The sequence below is a fragment of the Sinocyclocheilus rhinocerous genome, unplaced genomic scaffold (assembly GCF_001515625.1).
Source record: "Sinocyclocheilus rhinocerous isolate Xijiao unplaced genomic scaffold, SAMN03320098_v1.1 scaffold1384, whole genome shotgun sequence".
Lineage (NCBI taxonomy): Eukaryota > Metazoa > Chordata > Actinopteri > Cypriniformes > Cyprinidae > Sinocyclocheilus > Sinocyclocheilus rhinocerous.
The window spans coordinates 210,133-224,137 of NW_015654942.1; the positions used below are offsets into that span (position 1 = coordinate 210,133).

Sequence of the window (14,005 nt, forward strand, 5' to 3'; positions counted from 1 at the left end):
GTGTTATCTTTATAAAACTGAACGGAATAGGCGTTCTAAAGAACAAACCTCTGGATACGAGTGCTGTTGTTAGGACGCCACTGAGTTGTTAAGTTAAGGCCCCCTTAGAGACAGGAGTGAATGAGGACATAAACACATCGCCTGTTCAAATTGATCTCACTTCGGACAACTTATCTCTTATAAGTCATGCATTTATCAAGCAATTAAAATGTCAAAATAATAACAAATATGAATGTATATTTAAAAATATACAAGTCAAAGTACGTTATTTAATTTTGTTGTAACTTTTATAAGGGCTTCTATTTGTGAGCCACCGCGTTGCTAGGCGCTTTTTGTTTTTGTTCGTCTGGACAGCAGCGCACGTCAAAGTTTCTGAAGTTTGTTCTACATTTACTATGTAATCGTATTGCTGTTCAGAGACAGGTTGTTTTTGATGAACGTTACTTGTACTAGTACTATATCCAATTTTAGCTTCGGGAGTATGGGTCGTTAAATAGACGTTGTTTTGCAGTTGTCGTACGCCTCACATTATTAAGTCGATCTCAGAAAAAACACACTAGCTAGCTTAGCCTAGTTTGCCATGCTTTCCTTATATTATTCAATTGCGAAACAAGCCATGGGGAGAAAACTGCCTAAGTGATATGCGTACGTGTGTCCACTTTATACTGACTTGTACTAGCTTTTTACCTGAAAAGACACCGGACTGTTCTTCTGGGTCAAGGCTTCCTCGCTGATGATGGATCAGTACCATATTTTGGAGGTTATCGGGGAAGGGTCATTCGGCCGGGTGTACAAAGGCCGCAGGAAGTTTAGCGGCCAGGTGAGCGCTGCATGTGCGCCACGATGTCAGAAATTAGCTTTGTTTGTTTGGAATTTAATTCTCTCTCTCTCTAAATGTGTAACACAACAGCATGCCCTCCACATAAATCAAATGTCATTTGGGACAAAAGAAAAATAAAAACCGCATTCATCACCTTAGAACTTCTGTTAGCCAATCAGAATCAAGCATTTTAGAGTCTCGTGGTATAAATTTGAATAATTTGCTGGTCACTTCGTTAGATTGTTTTGTTTACAATAAATGGTTTTGGAGTTGTTTTCTCTACATTCAAGGCTAATTTTTTTTCTTTAGCTACACATTTAAAAACAGGGCTCCATGACACTGAATACCAAACAAATAATGGATATAATAGTAACTGACTTTATTAAAGACAGTCTCTCTCTCTCTCTCTGTCTGAGTAACATCAACCCTTTTTATTTTCTAGGTTGTGGCTCTGAAGTTCATTCCCAAAGTTGGCCGCTCAGAGAAGGACCTGCGTAGTTTGAAAAGAGAGATTGACATCATGAGGGGGCTTAAGCATCCCAACATAGTGCTGCTTTTAGACAGCTTTGAGACAGAGAGGGAGGTATGATTGTCACGACCTACTCTCAAGTCATGTTACATTTTCCACTGTTGCATCTCTGTTCCATAACCCGGTGCTTCCAGTATAACGGCTTGTTGAAATGAAACATAGCTCCCAGGGTTCACGATTTTCACATTCAAATCTCTAGGGAATAATTCTCGTTGGCAAAATATAGTTTATATGTAGACGTTAGGATATTGGCATTGGTACAACAAATGCAGTAAGCTTGTGACTTTGATCGTCCCATAAAATGTGTAACTGAGAAAATATCATTTAAAAAAAAAAAAATGAATTGGTGTCAGAGGAATAATTAGAGCATGTATTCCTCTGGCAGGTGGTGGTGGTGACTGAGTATGCAGAGGGTGAGCTGTTTCAGATCCTGGAGGATGATGGGAGTTTACCTGAGAATCAGGTACATCAGTGGTCACACTGTTTTACAGTAATTGACAGCCCAACGTTTTAGATTTGATTTATTTGTGGTGGTGTATAAGTTACAACTATCTAAGACCTGGTTTACATTTGGTAACTTTATAGACTTTAAAAGCTAATAATATAATCACTGATGCATATAAAAGTTAAAATATGCCATACAAATTAGAATAAACATACTTACATTTAGCCTAAAGTAAATGTATTTTTGAAAAATACATATATTTCATCACTTTTATTTCTTTGATTTGATGACATGCTGGATTTTTTGCTGCTCAAACCTCCTAACTGGGACACCCTCACCTGCTAACCTGTTATTTTATATCTTGTGTAGGTGCGTGAAATAGCCTGCCAGCTTGTTTCTGCCCTGTATTATCTGCACTCCCATCGCATTTTATACCGTGACATGAAACCACAAAACATCCTGCTGGGAAAAGGAGGAGTAGTAAAGCTCTGTGACTTTGGGTTGGTGTTACCAATTGGTGCAAATACAAGTTCAAACTACTTTATATTTATTTTTCAATAGCTAAAATAGCAATGGCTGCTAGTTTTCGAGGAAGCTTATGTTGGGCATCTCTGAAATTACTCTAAATTTCATCTCAAATGTTAGCATAGTGGTGTTACATTCTCTTGACTCTTCACAGATTTGCTCGTGCCATGAGTGTGTCCACCTTGGTGTTGACCTCTATTAAGGGGACACCTCTATACATGTCTCCGGAATTAGTGGAAGAGAAACCTTATGACCACTCAGCTGACCTTTGGTCTCTGGGCTGCATCCTCTATGAGCTCCACACGGGGGCGCCTCCGTTCTACACCAACTCCATCTTTCAGCTGGTGCAGCTTATAGTGAGAGATCCAGTGAAATGGCCAGAGAACATGAGCCAAGACTGCTTGGTACGGAGTAGTTGACTTTTCACATGAACACCTTTGACTCTGTTTTACACCTGAGCCCGATTTTGATTTTGTGTTGGCACCGAGATAAAAAAAAAAAAAAAAGGATAAGATAAAAGTAGAAGTGTTAATTTATGTCAGTATGTCCTGGTTTTGGTAACGTTAAGTCATGTATAATATATAGTACAGAATTTCAAATCCTTTAATTTACTGTCTGTGGGTTCTCTTAATGTAGAGTTTTCTGAAGGGATTGCTAATGAAAGACCCAGAGAAGAGGTTGTCATGGCCTGTCCTGCTACATCACCCTTTTGTTGCAGATGGAGTTTTGAGTGAGGACTATTTAGTGTTTTATCATTCTAAGAAATTGTATTTTTCTGTGTACATATACACATATATATATGATATAAATTATATATATAACTAATACTTCAACTAAAATAAAGTATAAAAATAAAAGCAAATTCACACACACACACACATTCATATAAAACACATTTGTGTGTGTGAATTTGCTTTTATTTTTATACTTTATTTTAGTTAAATTATTAGTTTGAATCTTTAATTATGTGCTTTTGTCATTCTTATTAAAAAAATTTATATTACTATTTTTTTTATTTCCAGTTAGTAATTTTAGTGCTTCAACTTAAACTAAACAAAAAACTAGAAATGTTACTTTGGGACCTTATTAAATAAGTTTTTTATCTAACATTTATATTTTATTTTATTTAAGCTTTATTTCAATTTACAACATTTAAGTAGTTTTAGTTAACAATAAACACACTGATTTATGTGATTTATGATTCAGTCCTCTCAAAATGTAGAAATATTGTCCTATTAAAATCTATATATATATATATTTGCAAATGTCTCTGCAAACATTAACTAATAAAATATGATACAATTTAAAAACATACATTTCACATAACCTACATCAGTATATCTCAGAATGATACAATTTGAATTTATCTAACTTATTCTGTCATGTTGTGTGCTCTGGTAGTGGTGTCAGAAGAGGGTTCAAGCAACCCCCTGACAGTCCCACCCAGCCCCGACCTACAAGCCCTGAAACACCAGCAGGCTGCTGAGAAGACAACCGCACGCAGCGGAGAGGGCAAACTACTGCGCAAAGCTAGAGAGCTTCGGGAGAAAGAGATCTCACACACACACACATTCATATAAAACACATTTGTGTGTGTGAATTTGCTTTTATTTTTATACTTTATTTTAGTTCAATTATTAGTTTGAATCTTTAATTATGTGCTTTTGTCATTCTTATTAAAAAAATTTATATTACTATTTTTTTTATTTCCAGTTAGTAATTTTAGTGCTTCAACTTAAACTAAACAAAAAACTAGAAATGTTACTTTGGGACCTTATTAAATAAGTTTTTTATCTAACATTTATATTTTATTTTATTTAAGCTTTATTTCAATTTACAACATTTAAGTAGTTTTAGTTAACAATAAACACACTGATTTATGTGATTTATGATTCAGTCCTCTCAAAATGTAGAAATATTGTCCTATTAAAATCTATATATATATATATTTGCAAATGTCTCTGCAAACATTAACTAATAAAATATGATACAATTTAAAAACATACATTTCACATAACCTACATCAGTATATCTCAGAATGATACAATTTGAATTTATCTAACTTATTCTGTCATGTTGTGTGCTCTGGTAGTGGTGTCAGAAGAGGGTTCAAGCAACCCCCTGACAGTCCCACCCAGCCCCGACCTACAAGCCCTGAAACACCAGCAGGCTGCTGAGAAGACAACCGCACGCAGCGGAGAGGGCAAACTACTGCGCAAAGCTAGAGAGCTTCGGGAGAAAGAGAAGATTAACAGACGGGTAAACTCATACTACATCTGGGAACAACAGCACGCATAAACAAATTAGTTTGTCTTTGTTAGTTTTCTCTGTTAAAGGGTTGTGGATCTGTGTGATTCCTTTCTAATTTATTTAATTTTTGCAGTCAAATTAACTTTATGTAAATGAAATCAATGCTATTGTTGGTGAGATTTGTGCAAATTTGACTGTTTACTATATTACAGCATATGGAGAAAAATGTGCCTGAGAGGAGCTTTGAAAGTATCAGTTTCTGTGGAAATAATAAAACTGTTGGGTCTTGTTTTACTAGGAGATTGCGAGTGGAAGTGCTGCGCGCGCCAGTCAGACACGCTGTAAGACAGCTTCTGCTGGAGGAGCCCCCACCACTGGCCACTCATTGGGCAGCACCTTTTCAGTGTATCAAAATTCATCTCAGCCAGCAACCAATGAGCATCAAGCAAATGACATCAGTGTTACCAGGTAGTATTTCCACCTAGAATTTGAATTTGAAAACCTGTGGGCCTCAACTTAAAAATGGGCATATTAACAATGCTGCTGTGACAGTGAAAATAATGTTTCGACCGGAGTGAAGGAATGAATATATTATAAAACCAAATGTAGTGAACTAAAATGGTCAAAAACCTATTTAAACCAAGGATAAAAGATCTTGTGAAGAATCATATTTCTAAAAGCTAAAAACACATTGCAAATGCATTATTTAAATTTATGAAAAATAAATTTAAATGTATTTATTATTTAAATCAAATGTAAATTTATGACAATATAAAATAAGTCTTAATGGCCCTCTTCCCCATGTTCTTTGTTTTGTAAGATGGACCAGTAAAAAACTTTTACAATTTTTATCACAAGTATATTTAAATCATTTTTTATCGAGTTGTGAATAGTGTTTTTGTTTCCAAATTGAATTATACAAAATATCTGTATTTATTATTGTTTGTTGAATGTTGGATCTGTATCTGCCATGTAATAGCTTGTGATGTTGATATGGCAATAAATACTGTAATACAACAGCAACAACATCCCCATGTTCCTTTTTGTTTTTAGAGTGCGGTCAGCTCCACATAAAGGCCAGATCAGTAAAGACTATGAGAGGGAGTTCCCTTCGGTTGAGGTGGCAGCATCAAGCAAATGACAACAGTGTTACCAGGTAGTATTTCCACCTAGAATTTGAATTTGAAAACCTGTGGGCCTCAACTTAAAAATGGGCATATTAACAATGCTGCTGTGACAGTGAAAATAATGTTTCGACCGGAGTGAAGGAATGAATATATTATAAAACCAAATGTAGTGAACTAAAATGGTCAAAAACCTATTTAAACCAAGGATAAAAGATCTTGTGAAGAATCATATTTCTAAAAGCTAAAAACACATTGCAAATGCATTATTTAAATTTATGAAAAATAAATTTAAATGTATTTATTATTTAAATCAAATGTAAATTTATGACAATATAAAATAAGTCTTAATGGCCCTCTTCCCCATGTTCTTTGTTTTGTAAGATGGACCAGTAAAAAACTTTTACAATTTTTATCACAAGTATATTTAAATCATTTTTTATCGAGTTGTGAATAGTGTTTTTGTTTCCAAATTGAATTATACAAAATATCTGTATTTATTATTGTTTGTTGAATGTTGGATCTGTATCTGCCATGTAATAGCTTGTGATGTTGATATGGCAATAAATACTGTAATACAACAGCAACAACATCCCCATGTTCCTTTTTGTTTTTAGAGTGCGGTCAGCTCCACATAAAGGCCAGATCAGTAAAGACTATGAGAGGGAGTTCCCTTCGGTTGAGGTGGGACCCCGGCAGCTTCTGAAGCCCCCTGGACATGCACGGACCAGTCTGGCTTCTGTCAGGATGGACAGTGAGGTTGTTTTTTAATAATTACAATTTATAATGCGAATTTCACCACAGCCAACTGCTAATATCTCCCACTAAATAGAACACTGTTCATCATGCAGGAACAAGATATCGATAGTGATTCTGAGTGGCAACGATTTATTGATTTAAGTTATCAGGGCCCTGTAAACACTTCCATTCTTCAGAGGTTAAAGACCAAGTTGCTTGTAACCAAAAACCAGGTAACGTTCTGTTAAATGTCACAAGACATTTGAAATTGGTAAGTGAGTGTGAATTAGTGTTTAAAGACTCACGGATCTGTCCAGCTATTGGTCAGGAAGGGTGAAGAGACCTCTTCAACTCTACAGCCACTAAAGATCCTCAGGAACATTGTTCAGAGCTGTCAGTCTGGTGATGTTGAAACACTGGGCAAAGAGTTGGAACTGCCTCATCTACTGTTCAGTCTGATTGAAGACATCCTGAACATTCCAGATCTAATGCAGGTCAGAAAAATGCAGATACAGTATGTTCTTCACATATGTGTGTTATCTATAGAGGGCACAAAAATGAATATATACATTCTATATTAGGGCTGGGTAAAAAATATTGATATCGATATTAATCGATTCTCATTTTTACGGAACGATATCGATTCTTAAATCCCAAGAATCGATCATTCTATCCTGTTTTCAGTTAATGGACGGAACGTTGAAGGGCACTTCCCATCCAATATATGACAATAAGCATTGTCCTTTGGTACTTTTAATATGAAACAAAGTCTCAGATTTCAAATTCTTTCCATTGTATTGCGGTATTCAAACAATAAATACCGTTTTGGCGCTGTTTAATGTGAAGTGACAGATCGCTGTAGTGCCTCAGTTCAACAGACGCGGCAGCGTGTATAGCGCACGTGAACTGATCATCTCCTCCACATTAATACCAGTTTCAGCACAAAAAAAACATGATTAAACATCCGAAGGTAAGTTAAAAGAAAGAGTATAACTTTACAAGCCGTATCCTGTCTCATGTAATCGCTCAATCAGTGTTTCAGCCGCGCAAAAACGTCAATATAACGGCTTGTAAACAATGTCACGTAACGTCACATTTACCTCAGAAAAACATATTTGGTGACCATAAACTCATTAGTCAGATAGAAAAAAACTGTAGAGAGGGGCATTTTGCTAAATATATGCACCATACAACATACTCTATAAATTTTACTGCTCTTGTGTATTAATGTTTAATTTATGTTTGAATAAATCCATCAAGTTTTTATGACAGCCAACATTGTTTATATTTAAAAAAAAAACGAATTGAAGTAGAAATATTATGTAATTGCAACTTTATTATTTTAATAACTTCATTAAGTGTAATTTTAACAAATCAGTCCATTTTAACCTTCAATATTATAGTAATGTAGTACCAACTGACTCTCATGTATATTTTACAGCATTAGTTGAGAGATTTTTTTTCCTTGAGAAAATTTGGCATGTACTGTAACCTGATATGTATCCAAAATAATCGATATTGAATCGAATCGAATCGGTAATTGAATCGAATCGCAAGCTTGTGAATGAGAATCGAATCGAATCGTGAAATTTGTGTCAAAACCCAGCCCTATTCTATATGTTTGTTATTTTAAACATTTTTAAATAAGATTTTGTTGTTTAATTTTATTGAAAATGTTAATTATGAATTGTGAAATAAAATGTAAAATGTAGGACAGATTATTTTCTTTTAATAATTTAATGTAATCTATGGGACCTCATTCTTGATTTCTGACTGGTTGTTTTTTTGCTAAAGGAGTCTCAGGGTGAGACAGTATTGGGAGATATGATGAATGTGCTCATAATGTACCTGGAAAAGAGCCCAGGCTGGGAGATAAAGGGAAGAAGGTATGGATTTATGAATTGTTTTTTAATGTACACTTAAAGGTCCCCTGAAATGCTTAGAAACACGCAGCGTTACAAACTACATGAATAGCCTCAACTGAATAGCATACAACAATGGTATTTACTGATAAAGGAAAAAAATATGTTACTTAACTTTTTTTAACAGCTGTCCTTTCTTCTGTTGGAAAATGTTGAGTTTAACAATGAGTCTTATATACTTAGATTATATAATATGCAAATATATTACAAAATGTGATTATTATTGATCAAATATAAATATTGTTGTAATATAATTATCATTTAATTGTTATTAGTTATTTAGTTAGTTCATAAATAAATCAGCAATTAAAATCAGTTTGCCATATTGCTTATGGGACATTTAAACATAAAACATAATCTGTATCACTCTAAAAAAAAAAAGAAAAAAAAAAGCACTGTTAGTCATATCTATAGTGTTAAAGTCGCAATAAAATGGAAATAGGGACGTATCTTTTTTTCTGTTTTGTGCCATAAATCCCAGTGTAATGAATTATCGAAAAAGAAAAAAAAATGTAACAGGGGACTTTTTCTATTTATTGGTTGTTGATTGAATTTTGAGATGTGGGCGTTGCACTAAAACTGAATGCGAGCTTGACTGTCTGTAGTTTCACCAGAAAACTAAGTTATGAAAATTTGATTGAAAATTATAGACACATGCATGAATCAGTCTTTCACAATAAGATCAATCATATGCATTTACAAAATAGATGAATTTTCATTTCGTGCTGACTTTAATATGCTGTCAAATTACTATTTTTCCCTTCACTGATGAAAGTGTGAAAGCAGCCTACTGCTTGACTTTAAGGACTCAGAGCTTTGGCTCTGCTTGTGGGCTAAAGTAAACGCCTCTCTGGAAAACACAACATCCCAGATTTGCCATTTCTCTCCTAACGGTATTGAACATCAAGAGAACATTCACTTATTTCTGTATTGCAGCTTTAATATACCAGTAATTTAATAACATACATTTGTCTCTGTTTTTTCGTGCAGGTCTGTACGTGTTCCTTTCTCTCGCTTTATTGGTTTTCTCCAGCGATCCGTATAACTGTATGGCTCTCCTGTCAGATAACTCCACAAACTGCTCCTGTGCCCTCAGCCACCTTCTCACCACCAGTTGGTGAGCTTCAAACATTGCCTTTATAACTTACTAATGGTGTCAAACAGTTTTTCAATGTTCGTTTGTATATTAGTGTTTATTTGAAGTGCATCGAAGAGATTTACAGTGTATTTCTCATTTTATACTTCACAGCAGCGCTTCATTGCTTGAGCGGGGTCTTTTCTGGGGTGACTCAGAAATAAACAGCCTATCAGTGATGAGCTGTCATCTTCTCTGCATCCCCTTCTCTCTGGAGTTACCCCTAGATAAACTTATTTCTGTTCTCCAATCGTATCAAAGCTCACATATTGTGGCCGGTCTAGTTAAGGTATGGTTTTATGAAATACTATAAAAGTATTTCAGATGACTGATGTGTCTGTCCATTGGAATATCAGAAATGTAATTATTGTGGGGGTTTTTTTTTTTTTGCTGACTTGTCTTCTCGTTCAGATGATTCAAACTCTTCCCGTTGCCCTGGTGGAGCTTCCGTTGTGTCTTCTTAATCGTCTGCTGGTATCTGAGCCACAGCACACTGCTCCATGCCTTATCACTGCAGCCCAGGCCTCCGCTTTCCTCCCTTACAGCACAGAGGGCTCAGACAATGGAGCAGACCACACTCAGAATCAACTTAACCACTTCGGGAATGGTGACTGATGTGTCTGTCCATTGGAATATCAGAAATGTAATTATTGTGGGGTTTTTTTTTTTTTTGCTGACTTGTCTTCTCGTTCAGATGATTCAAACTCTTCCCGTTGCCCTGGTGGAGCTTCCGTTGTGTCTTCTTAATCGTCTGCTGGTATCTGAGCCACAGCACACTGCTCCATGCCTTATCACTGCAGCCCAGGCCTCCGCTTTCCTCCCTTACAGCACAGAGGGCTCAGACAATGGAGCAGACCACACTCAGAATCAACTTAACCACTTCGGGAATGGTGCGGAGCGAATTAAGAGCAATGGAATCGCAAAGAAAACCAAGATAGATCATATCAAAAGTGACATCAAATCAAAGAAGAGGTTCGAGCGGCTCAAAGGCAACATAGATGCATCTAAGGAAAAAAATTATTCCATAAAGACGCAATACCAGCCATCCAGAAACAAGACTGAGAAAATCAGAGAGGTCCAACCAAAAACCAAAATATATCCACAGAACACCATGGAACAACTAAGAGATAAAACAGAGCAGCAGAGCGGTTGTATAGAGGAGCTCATGGACAGTTTGGAGATCCATGGCAGTTCTGCAGGACGTCTCCAAGACCTCTCACCTCAGCCAGGGTGCAGCATCAGCTGGCTTATAGACAGTCTGGAGGAATTAAGAAGTTGTGATCACCCCAAGATCTCCACGGCTAAAATTCGATCTTCACCAGAAGAGGTCAGAACAGCAGGTTCTCTGTTGGCTGTTCTGCTACAAAGTGAACTTCTCAGTGGGTGTGCAGTGGAACTCCTTATCCTTCTCTCCCAACTAACACGTCATCTCACCCATCAGTCTTCCTTCTTTCTTCCTGTCGAAACCACCCAACTGCGGTTTGCATTGCGCCACCGCGATGATGGAATCCGAGCGGCCTGCTGTGGCTTACTGGGCCACCTGGGCTCAGGTGTCAGGCAGGTCATTGGTGAATCAAAGTTCGACTTATTCCAAGATCTGTTAGGTTGCTTATGTGATCCTGCTCCGTCCATTCGTAGGACAGCCTGCAAGGCGGTGGGAAACTGGCTGAGTGTAATGGGAAAAACCGATCTAACTCTTTCTAATAAAGGTTTCAAGAATACGACTGACGTTAATGCCTTGTCAGTACAAAACAAATTGAGGAGGACACCAGCAATGGAAGGCGTCAGACATAGTGAGAGAGACGTATGGATAGAGCTCGCCATAGGAGCTGCCCGTCCCCTCGTGTCTCTGCTGTCAGATGCTGATAATGTCATTCGACAGCACTGCTGTGGGGCTTTGGCTAACCTGGCTGCTTTTGGCGGAGGGGATGGAGCACTTCTCAATGCAGATGCTCCAGGCATGATTCTCCAAACTGCCTGTAATGATTCCCATCATGCAGTGCGACGGGTGGCTGTGGCCACTCTGCGTGTGTTTAGCCAACAAAACACATTACTGCAGGTAAGAGCAGTGTGAATCAGTTTAGATGTTTGGGGTATATAGTCATGGTGTACATTACACTTTCATAAAATATATGGTTGCGCAAAGAGTGCAGTTCTTGGTGGATTGTATTTAAACCTGAAGGAAATTGAATATAGAGCTGCTTTTGTGCTGTATTGCATCATTTTGACAATTGTGCAAAAAAAACTGAAAGACAGACAAAGCTGGTAGAAAAAAAAACCTTACTGTCATTTTCACATTTTCCCCTTCCTTTCCTCAAGGCTCTGAGGTCTCTAGATGCAGGAAGAAAACTCAGTGGCACATCCCAAAGCTCTTTATTTCAGAGGGATTATCGATGGCTTGTCAGCAAGTTGGACGGGTCGGTTGAAGGAAAAACATAAACATCAGCCTCATAGTTTGTGTGTAAGCCAGAGGATGTAATTTCACATTATTCAAATATGGATTGCTTGCTGCGTCTGTGGCTGGAAAAGCTTTCTTTTTGCCTGTATTTATTTGATCTGTGATCAAAAGAGTTTGACTACATATTCTGAGAAAATGGCATTAACTCAAACATCCCCAAAAAAATAAACATTATATCTTACATTTAAATGTATATTTAGATATATTTCAAATGTAAGGTTTTTTATTATTATTCAGCGAATGTTTGCATTTTTGATTCACACACGGATATTTAAGACTGTTAAGATTGTTTGCTCGCTCTTTTTTTCTGTATATAATAACAAAACTGCACTTGTATTTTTATGATGTGACTATTTTGCAGCCTTAATTGTTTGTATTTATTATTTCCTATTATTTTATAGAAATGTAGCCCAGCTCAAAAAATAAATTATATCTATGTATCGAAAAAAAAATCGGTGTTTCCTAAAGGATATATTATAATGACGTAAATAAGTCTTTACGGGGGATAAAAATGTGATATTCGGATTTCATTAGTCACATTCTTATGTTGTTGTTAACATTATACAAATCCTTAAATGAATAAACAGAATTTCATTAAAATGTGTCGGTCCTGTCTGTCTTACGTGTGATTTTTTGTTTCGCTTGTTTGCTTTAACTGGACAAATCGTCTTTCCCTGTAAGTTTATGTTTTGTTTCTAAAATGGCTTAATTGATTTTATCTGGGATTGAACGACCTAACGTCCGAACTTTTTTACTTTTCAAACGTGTTTGTCACAAGAAAAGCATTTTGACTTGTATCCGAAGTACTCAACCTTTAATTAGGCCAACGTTTGTTTTTAGGAACAACGATTTAATCTAAATTAAATTATAATTTTAGATACATATTAAAAGAAACTTTCCAGTGAAATTTTTTTTGACTGTTTTTAGGAACAACGATTTAATCTAAATTAAATTATAATTTTAGATACATATTAAAAGAAACTTTCCAGTGAAATTTTTTTTGACTGTTTTTAGGAACAACGATTTAATCTAAATTAAATTATAATTTTAGATACATATTAAAAGAAACTTTCCAGTGACATTTTTTTTGACAGACGTGAACTAGCCTACTACTGTTTGTGTAAATCATTATAGACCTTTAGCGCGCAAAGTTAAAGCGCAGGTTTGTTTTAATTCATAGTTGTAAAAACACTTAAAAACTTTATTTTAAAGATACTTAGAAAGGTTCGTACATTTAAAAAAAAATTGGGGGAAAGGGAAAAGTAAATTGTAGCGTGTGAATCAAATTAATTATTGTTTTTATAAGCTGATTATTCAAATATGTCCTCTAAAATGACACTCGCTTGTTCGTCTTAACACTCAAACACAGAAATATTATTTAATGGTTAATTACAGTCCATACGATCTGTTTGATTATTTGTGATCATGTTTTCGCCTCAGTGTGTCTGTGTGTGAAAATGACGGAAATCAACTACATTTAAATGCTATTTGGTGAAAAGCAACAAGTATTGAACAATAAACATCTAGGGCTGATCGGTGTTCAGAAACTATAAATAACCGGACCTGTTAAAATAGCCTCGACATAAATATGAATGAATCAATCGCTACACAGTAATAAGACTTTAGACAGGCATAAAAAGAGTCTTGTTTTCCCTATATTTTGGGCTCCTTGTACATTTGGTTCTGCCTGGGTTCTTTATTAAATAAGAAACGTAAACGTTTACTAATCCAAAACGACTTTCATGACACAAAAGGCAGGAATGAAAATTACAGTTAATAATAAAACACGTCTCAAAAATACATATATTTAAACACCCTGCATTTGTATAATAATCGTGTTAAGCTATTCTTTTTTTTTCTCCCTCTCTCACACACACATACACACGTAACTGACAGTGTGTGGAATTATTTGAGTTTCCTTCCTCCACATCGGGCTTTAGTGAGGATAGGGAATAGCTCTGCTCCATATATTTGGCTTTCAAAGCTGTAAACAATTTTCCGGCCAAACAAGGGATAAACTCGGTTTATTCGTTAAACTGAAGGTCTACTGATTAAGCTC

The 14,005-nt window shown here is 35.9% G+C and overlaps 1 protein-coding gene across 1 annotated transcript; it reads left to right on the forward strand.

Moving 5' to 3' along the window:
- The first annotated feature begins 333 nt into the window (after positions 1 to 333).
- Positions 334 to 12,337, forward strand: stk36 (serine/threonine kinase 36 (fused homolog, Drosophila)). Its single transcript, XM_016524788.1, has 18 exons — positions 334 to 820; positions 1,263 to 1,403; positions 1,735 to 1,812; positions 2,164 to 2,294; positions 2,474 to 2,723; positions 2,956 to 3,049; positions 4,412 to 4,578; positions 4,868 to 5,037; positions 6,311 to 6,452; positions 6,545 to 6,664; positions 6,749 to 6,925; positions 8,226 to 8,317; positions 9,004 to 9,019; positions 9,129 to 9,246; positions 9,344 to 9,470; positions 9,603 to 9,777; positions 10,183 to 11,547; positions 11,808 to 12,337. Exons 1-18 carry the CDS (start codon positions 734 to 736, stop codon positions 11,925 to 11,927), a joined length of 3,570 nt encoding a protein of 1,189 aa, XP_016380274.1. The 5' UTR covers positions 334 to 733; the 3' UTR covers positions 11,928 to 12,337.
- Positions 12,338 to 14,005: the final 1,668 nt, after the last annotated feature.